Here is a 15,279-nt window from a genome sequence, read left to right on the forward strand (position 1 = left end):
TTATGACGATACTGCAACGACGTATAAAATGGTTTATGTTAACAATTATAATTTTAATATTATGATGAATCTATTCGCGTATAATTATCCACAAGTGTTAACTAGTGTAAGCTTATTGCTCATAATACATGAAGTAAAATTTGGTTGAGAGGAAGGTTGCTTCTTTTTTATGAGAAATGACAAATTAGAGTCGCGACAGACGACACGATCTCTATATTCTTAAGTAGATCACGTCTATTCGAAATAAGATATACGATATTTCATTGACGCTTTGTATCTTGATCGATTATCGAGACTCGTACTGAGGGGATGTGCTTTAACGACAGCCTGGAAACGAGAGGCGCTAATTGATGAGTGGCCCTGAGAGCAGGCGAATTGGTGTCGGATAACTTATTAGGGCGAGGGCGTCGTCACCCTTGTTGTTGACGGTACTCGCTGACGGCGTAAAATTATTTACCTCCTCGCCGAAGGTGTCTTGACGGTAATGCGATTCCGCTCCGGTTCGTCAGCGTTAATGTTTCCGGATACTTCGTCCCTTATAGAATGCAATCTTCTTTACAATATTTTCTCTGACACTCGGATGAACAGAGTCTGTAACTTCATTTTACGGCGATATGAAATTCTTGATGTGACGTTTCTTGACGAAAAGATGCAAGAATTTTGTTTCATCTCTAACTGTTCCGAATCGAACATTGCTTGATTTCGTTAAAATAGCACAACGGTGCTTTCACTAATCACTGTTCTTTTATATTTTCTTTCTTCAATGTGTTCGTTTGTATAGGTTTGCAGAACGTGCAACGCGACGGGACACAATTGCGGAATAGCCGAAGGGAGTAGAGCTGGTCCGGGAATCGACGGTGCCGATTTTGTCTTTTATGTATCCGCTATGCAGACTGAAAGATGTCACAAGGGTTTAACAGTAGCCTATGCCGCTCATTGTCAACAGGAAGCAGCCTTAGATCGGTATGTCTAACTTATTATATTCTTGATAAAAGTTTCACACATTATTGTCTCCAAGATTGTCATTAATAGTGAAGTAAAAAATGCAAACAGACATTTTTTTTGCAGAATTATGAGTACATTATATAAATTGGAAAATATATTCTTTATCATTATTTGGTATTAGCGTGAATTTAGTTTTCGTCATATTTTGGTATTTGACAACGTCATTAATAATACATTAATACATTGAATAAGTACGATTCATGATTGAAACACGCGCAGTTTTAGCTATTTGTATGAACAGAGAGGTTACAGACGAAGGCAAACACCATCTGGCATGAATATATTTCATGAGGACGTTGGATTAAATATTTGACAAGATTTATAAGAGAGGTTGTTTGTACGAGGCGAACGATTTAACAATGGCGAACTCTCATATTAATGATTTTAATTAAAGCGACATATTTTATTTCGTTTATACAGCGAATTATTTTTAAATATCAAACGTCTCATTTATTTAAATTTATCTTCGGTTTAAATCGGTGTGTGTGTGTGAAGCTGGCGTCTCATTTCGTGGAAAATCACTAATTGTAGAGAGTTCTGACTTCCTTTCTAATAGTTCTAGAGTTCCTGATACATTAAACACATAGTTCTGGCTTTTAAGACCAAAAAATTGAAAAGTGCATGATTTGCTAACTTCACACTGCAAGTCACTTTGTCCCCGGATGATTTCCTAATTATTTCTGCTAGGATTTTTATCGCATGAGAGTTCTACAATAGTTCTAGAAAGAGTTTTTCACGGGGATATAAGTATTTATAAAGTGATAATTTTGTAAATGATAAAAACTATGTTTTTCGCCAGAACTCTTTGTTTGCAAATCGTTAGCAAATCAGTTTGCACTTTTCAATTTTTTGGTCTTAAAAGCCAGAACTATGTGTTTAATGTATCAGGAACTCTAGAACTATTAGAAAGGAAGTCAGAACTCTCTACAATTAGTGATTTTCCACGAAATGAGACGCCAGCTTCACACACACTTTAAATCGTTCTAATTTATTTCTATATATTTGTCACAATCGCATTGATGACATATATAATATTAAGATAGCATAAAGAACCGATCTCAATTATCAAATTATTTAGAATATATGAGAAGAAGTCGTTCGCAATCGAGGAAATATTTTACAGAACCGAATGATCGAAAATTGCAGAAGCAAAACTTGACGTTCTCTGATTTGACGTCTAACTTTATGACTGCGCCGAAATGTGAACGCATATTGAGTAGATTAAATTTGTCTGTCAAGTACATACGTCACGCACGTCGTACCACGGTCGATGTAAATGGCGTTGCGCGAATTTTATTATTCGCACGACGTCTGATCGTGATAGATCGACGATATTCGTGCGTTGCGTTGCCGCTTACTAGGAAAAATCCTTGGAATATTCGAGTGTAAAAAAATATTTTACATAACATATTACATAGCGTTACACAGCTTTTAATCTCAATCTAAATATTCTTCGCGGAAATTATGCTCTTATGTCTACATGCAAATTTATTTTCCCATATCTATATATAATCTTGCAAACATCTTAAAGAAACACTCCCGTGTATTTTCCAAGGAAATAATAACGGAAGAACTAATATAATTTCAAGACGTTATAATTAAAATAAGACGGAAGGAGATTTCGCGGTTGCTGAAGCGAACTAAATTGCTTCCAGGCCGATAGCTGGTCATGCCAACCTATGCCCGGGAAGCATCAGCACGAAACCACAGGAGTTGGAAACGTTGCTCAGCACCGTTAAACACGAGATCCTGCACGCTTTAGGATTTTCTGTGAGCTTATACGCTTTCTACAGAGACGAGAATGGTGAGCCCAGGACGCCTAGAAGAAGCGATACTGGAAAACCACCCCTTAATGAAAAGTACGTTCTGCCTTTTGTACGTCTTACGTAAAGGTCCTTTTATTGCCGCGCATAAAAGACGTGCAAATTATATTAGTTCGTTCACTGAGTATGAAATTAAATTAGCCCATATGATGAATAATTTCTCGAATGTGGGGATATACTTAAAATTTCATTGCAAATACAATGAATGTAGTTGAGAAATGCCTGATACTCTCGTTAGAACAAATGTCGCACTACCTGCAATCGATTATCTTTCTATAGATTTCTACGGACAGAATTTAGTATAAAGTTAATATTAACGATTCCCCGAACAGAAACTAGAATGTTGCGCAGATATTGTGTGAGTATAAATAAAAAGTAATACTCATCATCCAAATTCTTGTAATATGCCATGCTTAATATGATTATCTTCACGAGATAACTTTTCTTTTTCTCTTGATACAATTTTCAGCTAATTAGAATGTAATGAGAATTTGTCTCTTTGATAAATACATTCGTATTATAATATTCATATTACATTTTACTTCTCGAGAATAAGCTGATATTTTTTTATAAGTAAATTTTGTTACACTTAATTTTCCTAATATTGTTACACTGCTTCTATACAGTGAGGGAGGGGGGGGGGGGAGACAGATACTTTGCTTTGTTCGCCATCCCATCACTCGACTACGCGATGCGTTAACCATTTTTCTCTCTCCTACCTTTACGATTGTCTGACGGTGTATCTGCCTTTAAAATTGGAAAATTCCTGGTATCCCGTTCTATACGAGTCGACGGACCGTAACGAACTGGCTTCCGTCGTTGGCAGATGCGAGCTTTTCCCCATACGATCTTTCTTCACGTACCCTTCTGTCTGTTTTCCCGTTCTCCATCTGTTACTTTTTCGCTGCTCTCGTATACTTACCTCTCTCCCAAACTCTCTTTCCAATTCGCTATCTCGTTCGGGGTCTGTCCGCCAAGTGGGGAAAATCGACGTCTTTCCACTTTGAATCGCGAAATTCCAGCAACAGAGATCCATGGCATTCCGGACTATAATAGATTTTAGGAATAACTTTGGCGTTCTTCACGAGCCTTTTCCTAACGCCTGCTCCGGCGTATAATTTTCCAGTATGTTCTCAGCACGTTTCTCCGAGTGTGCCTGGTTTCTTCAACTGATCCCATGAATTATCGCGTTGATTTGCGTTTCGAATGTCGGCGCAGATAGAATTCTCTGTCTCTTTCTTTATCTCTTCCTCTAATAAAACATCGCTCATCGCATTGCATAATATTAGAGAATTATAAAGCCACTTGGTAATGTATGCAGAACTTTTTAAACTCTCAGGAACTTTCTCTGCCAGAGAATTCTATGATTCTTTCTCGACGACGTCCCAATACTTAAATTGAGGGACAGAAATTTTTGTGGGAAATAACCGCTCGTTCCCTGTTCGTCGCAGCTCTTCATTTTTTTTTTAAATTTCCTTATCCTCTCTTCTATCTCATTTCATCAACTTTTTTTTTCATCCTCCGCCGTCTTTCGCTACTTTTCATTTCAGTTCTAGCTATTCTCTCCGTCCATTTTCGCCCCGTGTCACAGACCGTGCATTCTCTATTAGAAATTCCAGTGTTTCTCTGCATCTCCTGTTATCTATCTGCACATCAATTCTCAGCCTACCGTACTTGAATATCTTCCACGGAGAGCCTCTTATGTTTAAGGTTTACATTAATCTACAGCAATGCACGTAGAGAAGGATAGAAAGGGAGAGAGAATCTTTGTAATCTTAGATTTCCATACGATATAGACCTTATATAATAATACGATATGGCGGCGTGAGATGTAATTGTTTGTGAAATGATAGAGATACATTTGTATTTATTTACGGAACAAATAATTTAGCACTATCAGCTTCGCAATTTTTAACAACTGCATCTCTTTAACATGGAATATTCCAATACTACAATATCTTTGTCCAGTACAATTTGTTTTTATCGATAGTGACGTTATTGGGCTTTTAGTATTAATTAATTTCACATTTACATTGGTTTTTATCCCCGTTCTAATTAGCCATTTTATATAAATGCAAATTATTCTCATTAATATAATTCGAATTTGATATCTAACAAGTTGTAAGTGCGAAATCACTACTTTCAATTGCAACAGATTGGCGTATATTATTATAATAACGCGAATGTATGAGTCGCTGATACGTTTACAGCTCGCGCGATTTGTCGCGAATTTCAAAAAGCTCTTTTAGAAGATTTCAAAGCGTTCGCATAAATAAAAAATAAAGTGTACAACACGAATTTTGATCTTGTTCGTTATTTTATAATACAAAATTGGCATTTTTCCCCTCACGTCGACGTTACGTTTGATTTTTGTATCACAGTATACACTATTTCTATGCCCCTAACAATTTATGTACATGAGATATGCCGAGCGATTTTGTGTATATGCGTGGGTGTATTGACGCTTAAGCGTAATAATATTTTTCATCCCGAGCTTGCGAGCACCCCGGCAAAATGGCCATTCGCAAATTCATCCGTCATATTGAAATCGGATAGAGGAGGGACCGCTCGTTGTCGAAAACAGCGTTTCACTGGCATATCACATCAATCACTTTATACAGGAGACAGATGAAGAGAAAGAAAACGCGCCCATGAGAGAGAGGGAGATAGAGAGAAATTGAAAATAATCATGTCTATGTCGTGCGCAAAGTCACGAAGACACATTGTCACATAATAAATATGATGCAAACGATGATTATCTCGTTAATGTAAATCTCGCTAAGCGTGTAAAAGCACAATGTACGTTATTACATCGTATAGAAAAAGAAGCCAAACAACTAATCGATAATTTTGATAACAGATTGGGGACTGTGGTTCTAAGTATATGATGTAGAGTTTGAATTATTTCGCGATTTTCCCATTTTGTAGCGAGTTAAAATTTCTAAAAGGAGTATTGGCGAGGAGTTTCTGCTATTCTGTTTTATTATTTATCGTTTACTGTTTCGCGGATTGTAGTTTATTCAAAGTCCGATTCAATCGCGAGCGAGATGCATTGGCGAATGCAGTCGTATGATACATGATGTCATAGCGATGAGATTATTATACTGGGCGACGGCAGTAGCTCTCGACTACCGAATCAGCATATGCTAATAACGCTCGATACTCGTTTCGGCCAGGTTACAAACGCACCAGTGGAGCGAGAACACGATCAGAACCGTGGTTAGGCCACGCTGGCAAGTGCACGGCGGTTACGTGGAGAGGACCATGCAAATGATAGTCACGCCTCGGGTCCGCGCCGAGGTTCAAGCGCACTTCAATTGCCCGGAACTCGAGGGCGCGGAATTGGAAGACCAGGGTGAGGACGGCACAGCCCTTACGCATTGGGAGAAACGCGTATTCGAGGTGCGTAATGATGAATCTCGCCGCAGATGCGGTACGCAAACACTCGACCGAGAGTGTCAAGTGGTGTAAGATGAAATAGATTTTGGTCTTTTAACACAATTATTTATAAAAGAAGCAAAATTGCATTATCATTAATAAAATTATGCCAATTCTCTAAAGTATGGTGTATTTTTTCTGCGTAAAATCAGGCGTTCTTTCGCGGGTAAATTTTTCAGTAAAAAATTTGAACAACGTTTGCCATCATAGATTGGTTTTTCCGTTTATTCAGAACGAAGCCATGACGGGGACGCACACGCAAAATCCAGTTTACTCGAGGATAACGCTCGCTCTTATGGAAGATACCGGTTGGTACAGCGCCAACTATTCAATGGCGCAAGAGCTAGGCTGGGGGAAAAATCTGGGATGCAATTTCGCCATGAAATCCTGCAAGGAATGGATATCCACTAAATCATCCCCGTTGTCGTGAGTACACCGAGATATTCAACAACGGTGAACCGTATATATATAGCAATGACTATATGAGAATTTAAATATTTCAGAGGGAAGTCGATACACCCTTTTTGCAACAAAGTGAAACAGGATCCCTTGCAGACCGAGTGTACGGATGATCGGAGTTCAGTGGCCTTGTGTAACCTGGTGAAACATTCGCAACCGCTACCCAAGAAATACCAGGTAAGAAATACCCTTCAATCTATTGGAATATTTTCGACTAGATACCTCGTGCAAACGGAACGTCTACGTAGACGATGTTACATCGACAGCGTGAGAGTATTCGCGGCACGTGAAGAATCTCAGTTGACGATTTCTTCCGTTGCAGAACTTCGATTCAATTCCCCACGTACCATCGGGAGAGGAACAATACTACGGCGGTTCGGTGTCTCTGGCAGATTACTGTCCTTACATACAGGAATTCACGTGGAGAGCGCGGAATATAGTAGTCAGGGGCTCTCACTGTCTTTACGAGGAGAATAATCCGCGTAAGTCCACACCACCGACTTGTATGTACTACTAGACTGCTACCTTCGAGATGAAAAGTGACGCAAGAGTTCCGCCATGTCTTGTTAGGTAAATAAAGTAGTATGTGCGCATCGGTGTGTCACTGACAGATCTATGCATATAGAGGAAAATCTCCTATTATGAGATAAGCCTCTAATATGAGATAGCAAGATTTTTGTGCTAAATTAATAAGCAATCTGTTTAGTGGAAAATTCATTGTTAGATCGTGTAATCGTTGTGAATAAAGATTAAATTTTGATGTTGAAAACTGCTATCTCATATTAGAAGTCTATCTCATAATAGAAGATTTTCCTTTACTACTTTATTTGCTTAACAAGACATGGCCGAACTCTTGCCTCACTTTTCATCTCGAAGGTAGCAGTCCAGCAATATACAAGTCTGTGGTCCACGTACACACCTCGCGCGTGCGTCCCGTAAAAATAACCGGAAGTTCGCTTGAAATACATCTTTCTTTTAGACCCGGACAAGAATTTCGCGTTAGAGAAGTACGGTCCTCACTCGAGGTGTTTCGACCACACAAATGATATGTGGGAAGAGAGAACTTGCAAACAAGCGCGTCAGTGGCAACATTGGGGCTCTGGTTGTTACTTGTACAAGTGCGAGACCGGGAGACTACACATTATGGTGAGTTTCTCGCGACGTGCTACGTCGCCCGAATGTCTATAAGAATTCTCGTAATGCAACTAAATACGAACAAGTTAAGAGGCACCTTCATCCGTTTCCCCAGGTCGGAAATTATACGTATACGTGTTATCACGCTGGACAGGAGATTATTATAAGAATTATGCAGAATGGTTGGTTGCACAAAGGCGCTCTAATCTGTCCACCCTGCCGAGATATTTGTCAGGTACGAGCAGACGTATCTTATTGCAACGCGTACGGACTGCGATACACATCCAGCACGTGATTTTTGATAACCGAATTTTTTTCTAGGCGGAATTTAAAGCACGCGACGAGTGGTGTAAGCCAGGGGACGAACATCCACCTTCCATATATTATCACAAAGACTATCTTCACTGTGCGTCCGCAGATAGTTTTAGCCTAAGTATATCAACGCTTATTATTGCAATCTTACCCTTGGTCGTTAGATGATAAACTATCTTCTTTAGCGAATGGTTTAACATTATCTAAATCTAGATACATAGATATTATTTATCGTATGTATCACGTTTCGACAGCGATATTTTCAATGTGGTTTGAAAATATTCTATTTTTCGCGATACTATTTCTATTCTAGTTTTTGTTATTCGGAAACATAATGAATAATGGCCGAGGTGACAATCGTAAATAGACTCGTTATCTACATGAGAAAGTGTTGGCCAAATGATTTAAAGGGACAAAGGAATTACCGATTGACTTTATATATGTTAAATACGCGCGATAAATGTATGCATTCTATTTGGATTTAATGATCCGTGGTGATAACGTGACGAGGCATTTTTTAGGTGCCAATTTCATATTGCATATACTTCATTAATCTAGGTCGTGTATCTACTAGACTTGTTAATTTTATTATTATATATATTTCTTTACGATTAATGGCATATTCTGACGCATAATATATTTTGGCCATTATTTTCTGTGCGTTAAGTAAAGATGAATAATCTCGGTCATCGCTCAATTTCAGACGATGAATAATTATACTGTAGCTAATAGAAAATTGTTCTTATTTGACTAATGTGTGTACACACGGACTTGCAACCATTGCCGATATAAAAATAATATAGGACTTTATGACGTAAATTAGTTGTAGAAATTAAGTCTAATAAAGAAACGCTATACATTGCTGATAAATGATAGTGTAAACATATATTTTGCACGATATGACGACGCAAGTAACGGTGCGTAGAAAAAGTAGAAGTGTGTCTGTATCACATGTGTATGTGCTCTATTTACAGTTTGCGACACGTTACAGTTCAATTCTGCCAGTAAAGTATAGCGAACTTTTTTAGACGTCATAAGTGTTCAAGCTTTGATATTAATGAAAAAGAAAGATGGACTTTACATTCCATTAAGGTTGCAACGAGCTCAATTTTTAATTCTGGATTATTAACCGCGTTGTTAACAAATCCATAACATTCCTGATGAACGTGTGTACGAAAATTCGTGTGAATATACGTACGTGAGTCATATCGAACAATATACGAATAAATGTGAAAACTAAAGTGATTTAAGAACATGGCAAACCAATTTATCAAGGATTGTCAATTGTTACGAATCTTGGGTGGATATCGTGAATGTATATGGTATAGAAAATAAATCTTTGTACATATAGTTCCAAAAACGCGAAGTCTAATGATGCAATTAATAGATTTACGACATTTCATAAAGAATAATATCCAGATCCCAACAATTAGCATATTATTTGATGAGCATATTAATGCGAATAATGTGTTGCAGAACGTTTTTTTTTAATTTCTTATCACTGAAATCACTGAAATGTATTCGATGCTTACGATTATCGCGAAAAATTATTTGTACTATAGTTTTAATTCATATTCAGTTTGTAATAGATTTGTAATATATTTTATCTGTGTGATGAAAATCGGCTATTCACGATTTCTCAAGTGTTTTACTATGAATATACCGACGCAACGGTTAGCGCGGATTTCGTACCTATGAAATATCTAATAAGTTTATCTTATTGGACAAAAATGGCAAACGATAAAGTCACCACATAGATTGTATACGTTATAAAGTCTGTATGGTAATCATTTTTAGAATATGGCTAATCCGTTCTGAATAGAACAATAAAATACTCAGCATTTTTTGCAACGAAAATAGTAATTTTCATGTTGAAGCATTTTTGAAGACATTCCAAAAGAGAATTTATTTTTCGATTATATGAAAAATACTTCGTGCTTATTTCATTCTTATAACACGTATTCCAATTTGGTATATTTGCAAAGTTGTAACGTGAGAGAGCATTTAATTTTGTACAGAAATGATTAATGTTTAACATACATACTTTGTAAAAAACTTGAAGTTATCTCGGTATTGCATCAGATACACTGAGATGTATATTCGAGAATATTTCTCGCGAATTCCTGCTAATGTCGTTGCTCGACATATGAACGGATTTTGATGCGTTAACAAACGCCATCGGATAAATGTTAATATTGAGCACATCAGTTTATCAACAAGTGAACGTAGGAGAAGATGAGTATGTTTTAATAATTCTGTAAGGCCCAATTATGAAAACATCACAGGTATATGTATAAGCATGTATGAGTGTGCGTGGTTATTTAAATACATATATTATAGATTGTTCTCAAAATTCTGAGCTGTTAGTCTGTTAGATTTTTATGAAAACGATTACACACTCATATGAAGTTGTTAGAATGTACGTTTTATTAATTTGTTATTTAATTTTTAATAACACACTTTGTTATAATAGCTATTACAAAAAGTATATTACGATTGGAAACATTACGTAACTTTAATAAAACTTTATATTATAATTGTGGCTCAGAAAAATTATACACATAATTGCAAGCTTTCCTTCTTTTTATTTAAGTACACGCTAACTGTAGGCTACGATATATTTACGAACATATATTTAATTATTACTTTAGAGTATTTTTTAATACATACTGTGTTTCTATTAAATCATTTAACAAGTTTAAACGTTAAATGCACAAAGATTAATAGAAAAAATTATGTGAATCAGAAACAGTTTAAAACTTGCAAATTATTTGTAGTGTTATCTCATAATTAATTCACTATACATTTAGTAAATAATATGATTATTTAGTATAAACATAAAGAGCACATTTAATTATTCTATTTTACTTTTATGAGTATTTGTGCCATTATTAAAACTAAATACTACGTATATGTATTTTATAACAAATTAGGAAGACAGTTCTCTTCATTATTGAAAATAACTCAGTTAAGAAATTGTTAATATCGACGAAGATTATTTAATTAAAAAAATTTAATAGTAGAAATAAGACTTAAATACGTATTGTAAGCTCTAAGGATATGTTTAAGTGAGATTATTTTTACAGGTATCGAAGAATTAATGTAATGGTACAGAATGATATGTATACCAGTTTAAATATACATTCAGTTCAATAACGAAAAATAATAACTGATGTAGTTAATAAGTTTTACTATTAATACCGTTGTATATGCAGATTTCATCGCAAAATTGATGCATTTAATCCTCCTCTTGTGGCTTTTGTTAACGTAAATGTTGATAAATATTTTTCTGTATTCTTACAAATATATGGACTTTGGATTTTTATAATTTGGAAAATATTTCAATTGGCACCCTAAAAATACTTCCAATGTATAAGACTTGATGAAAACGAGCTTATAGCTGAGATAAGGAAAAATATTTTACCATATCGTAATAATGTAAACGTTGTTACAAAGGAGGATTTATGATGTCAATCTTGCATTGCATAGCGTTAGTTTTTCTTAATAATTTAAAACGCGCGAACACACAAGTGTGTAACAAAGTTATCATTTCAACGTACTGCGAAATTTATTTTACCTAGGCCACATGATGTAAAATGTGCTAAATCATCGATAATAGAGTATTTCAGCCATTTCTTTGCATCGTAGCACACAAAAAAAGTGCTCACTACCTCGGCTACGTTATAAGCAATCTGTATTTTATTGTAATCGCCGCAGAAGAATATATAAGAAATGTAATGTAATATGAAACTCTTCTAGTTCAAACTTTGTTTTTATGAGTACAACAATTATGTATACATATTAATAAATTGAAAATTTAGCATATGTATACGTGTTGTTTTTTTTCTTAAGAGAGAGAGGTGCAATTACATTTCCTATTCAAGCAACATACGAGATAACAATATTATTTCAATAGTGGCAGGAAATACTTAAATTTCCCGGGAAATAAAATTGTCATCAATGTCTCATGGTCATTAAACATTAAAAATTAATGTCTTAAATAAGTTCATTATAAAACATAATCTATTGAGTATTCAAATGTATAGATATCTCCTAATGAAACATTACAAGATATTTCTAAAATGCTTCACCTCAAATATTTTAACGTATCCCTCATACAACTGATTAAATTTCGGTTTTCACCAATGCCGTTTAGATCTTTGGTCTTAATTTAATTCATCCTGTGTCTCTTTCTAAGGGGACAGTTAGATGAATTAAACTAATTGTAAGATCAAAGTTAAACGACGTGAAAATAAGACTGATAATTTATATGAAATCTATGTAAGAAGTTGTTCGCTTTCGCAATGAGATATTTGTTCAACCTCATATTTTGGCCACTTGCATAATTTTAAAATGTTAAAAATTAATGTCTGATTAAATGAATTGTGAAACGTAATCTGTATTAAATGGCAAATAAGCATCTCTGAAGAAATATGAGAAGCTATACTAAACTTTGAAACTACGATCGTACTCTACACTACAATTGTCCAAATTATTAATATTTTGTATCTTTATGGTAATTCTTAATTACTTGAAAATCCGTGCATAAGATGACGAAGTTTTCGACAAGAAGAGTAAGGATGATTCCCACCCGACTTATAAGTAACATATCTTTCATGCGAAAATGGTTCTCGCACGCATAAGTCGATAAATAAATGTATTCTCTTGAAAATTAAATATCTACTTTATTCCAGCCCATCCATCTTAAGGCAATGAATCCTGATATTTTATATAATGTACATTCTTAACGTTTCATAGGGAATGGACAAGACAATGTCTACAACTGGAGAAATACACCATTTGTTTTATTATTAAAAGATATTATTAATAAAACGAATAGTGTATTTTCCTGCCACACTGAGCCAAAGGTTTTTTAAAATTTATTTCTGGCACATAATATTTATTTTACTGCAATAAACATTATATGCCGCAAATAAATTGTCAAAGACTCTCTTGTCTGTTTTCTGAAAATTCTACAGTTCTCACGGATTCATTTCCTCGATTTAAAAAATAAGCGTTTATTTCACACTCACCGATACGATGCGCAGCAGCGGAGTTACGACGCTACGTTGACCTGCAACACACAAATGCAAAATCTAAATTAGCATATTCGAATAACGCAATTAACACTTTTAAAAGATCTAATAATTCTACACGAATTAAACGAATATGCTGTTCATCTTTAAGGTGCCGCGAATAAAAAATTATATAACTTCCGCGGAGAAATCTTCCGCGAGCGTAAGCTTTCGTAGAAAATCACAAAGATTTTCTTTTTTTATCGTATACAAATCATTCAGCGAGTGTTCGGGGCAAATCGTTCAAACCGGCGATTCGAGTAAAAGGAAAGGAAAATGAATTAATCTGAAACGAAGTTAAATAACGATACTCACCACAGGGTTGCTCCGCCGTTGCCCGATGCCTCCCAGGCCGGCGCTTCCTCTCAGGTGCCATCAGTTTGCGTCGTCACAAAACTCACACAACACTCGCGACAGAGAAGCTAATTACGATCGCGCGCACCAATTACCCGAGTAACGTGCCACACTTTCGTACACGAAAAGACGAGCCGCTCGACATCGATGGCGTCGCGCGAAATGGCGGGAACGTTTCGGCTCGAACTCGAAGACACGCACCAATTTCACGCGTCGTCCGTCTCGCGAGAGAAGGGACTGAACGCGGGCGTTAACCGAGCGATCTCGCGCAAATGTTTCTTTCGCCGTTCCGCGAGAAGACTCGGATGTAGCTGCGCGCTCGCGGCGATACGAAATTAAACCTGGAGCTTGATATTCTTGCGGCGCACGAAGATACGATGGCGCGGCCGACTGCGCAAAAGATCCTGGCCGGAGGATTTTCCCGCGAGATATACGCGTCTCCGTGAATCGTCAAGGCACGAGCGCCGAACTAATGCCGCGCGATTGTTAAATTCGATCGTTAAACTCACCGCGATCGCGCGTGTCGTCGCGAAACGCATCGGCAATGACCATCGAGCGCGGGATCCGTTCGCTGCGTGTCCGCGCCGCTCCGCTAATGGACGAGACAACATGACGCCGTTTCCCAGCACCGCTCGGTACTACGAGAGTTCAGTTAGATCACTGCATTATCACGTGCACACATATGTATGTCTCACGTATTTCACGGAAAATACGCACGTTGACGAGCAATCGACCCCCAAATAACCTAACGGTTGACGGCGTCACCGTACAGGGGGAAAAAAAAAGTATGCGACGCGCGGAACATTCTCGAACTGACTGACCGACCAGCACGCAACGGTCGCGGCGGCGCTACACGGATCAAGTCGACGCCGGGATTCCGTCACTTCGATTTCTCTTGCGTACCGTATCACGAACAAACGCGTAAATTCACACGCAAAGACCACGCATTGACCACTGCTCGACGCGTTCACGGCTCTTCTTTACTCACTCGATGTACATCACAGGCAGGGGCGAACAAACGCGACGATATTATTCGACGTACGGTCCGCTTTCCGTTTCTTGCGCTCCTTGAAACGAAGAACAGTGTCCTGCAGTATCTACGAACTCGACAAGCTCGATCGCGCGGGAAATGTTCGTGCACGTCGTCGGTAACACTCGCGTCGACGGCACGAAAGGTGTAATGCGACGCGCGGAACATTCTCGAACTGACTGACCGACCGGCACGCAGCGGCCACGGCGACGCTACACGAGCGACGACACTATTCGAATCAAATCGACGACGACGGGATTCCGTCGTTTCGATTTCTCTCGCGTATCACGAATAAACGCATAAATTCACGCGTAAAGTCCACGCGTTTACCACTGCTCGACGCGTTCGCGGCTCTTCTTTACTCACTCGATGTATGTACATACATCGCAGGCAGGCGAGAACAATAGGCGGCGATTCGACGGTCCGCTTCCCGTATCTCGCGCTCCGTAAAACAATTAAGAACAAGGTCCTGCAGTATTTAGAAAGTTGACGAGCTCGATTGCGCGGCCGTGGCGTCCTTCAATCACGCGTAAAACGATCAGGCAGTTGCCCCGTGGCGTACGTGCCGGCGGCTCGAACGGTAATGCCGCGCGGCGGTGAGCGGCGGCGAGCGGCGGCGCGCTACTGCGCAGGTCGCCGTGCCGGTCTC

The 15,279-nt window shown here is 37.8% G+C and overlaps 1 protein-coding gene across 1 annotated transcript in view; it reads left to right on the top strand.

Annotated features, from left to right (window-relative positions):
- LOC105568028 (leishmanolysin-like peptidase) overlaps positions 1 to 12,000 on the top strand; it is a 261,167-nt gene extending 249,167 nt beyond the window's left edge. The window contains exons 6-14 of the mRNA XM_012023381.1: positions 782 to 963; positions 2,661 to 2,864; positions 6,005 to 6,230; positions 6,499 to 6,692; positions 6,770 to 6,902; positions 7,048 to 7,207; positions 7,705 to 7,871; positions 7,975 to 8,094; positions 8,181 to 12,000. Coding sequence (XP_011878771.1) covers positions 782 to 963; positions 2,661 to 2,864; positions 6,005 to 6,230; positions 6,499 to 6,692; positions 6,770 to 6,902; positions 7,048 to 7,207; positions 7,705 to 7,871; positions 7,975 to 8,094; positions 8,181 to 8,339 — 1,545 coding nt within the window. The 3' untranslated portion in view covers positions 8,340 to 12,000. The remainder of the gene's footprint in view (positions 1 to 781; positions 964 to 2,660; positions 2,865 to 6,004; positions 6,231 to 6,498; positions 6,693 to 6,769; positions 6,903 to 7,047; positions 7,208 to 7,704; positions 7,872 to 7,974; positions 8,095 to 8,180) is intronic.
- The last annotated feature ends 3,279 nt before the right edge of the window (positions 12,001 to 15,279 follow it).

The sequence above is a fragment of the Vollenhovia emeryi genome, unplaced genomic scaffold (assembly GCF_000949405.1).
Source record: "Vollenhovia emeryi isolate VEMERY1.0 unplaced genomic scaffold, V.emery_V1.0 DF939132.1, whole genome shotgun sequence".
In the NCBI taxonomy this organism is placed as follows: domain Eukaryota; kingdom Metazoa; phylum Arthropoda; class Insecta; order Hymenoptera; family Formicidae; genus Vollenhovia; species Vollenhovia emeryi.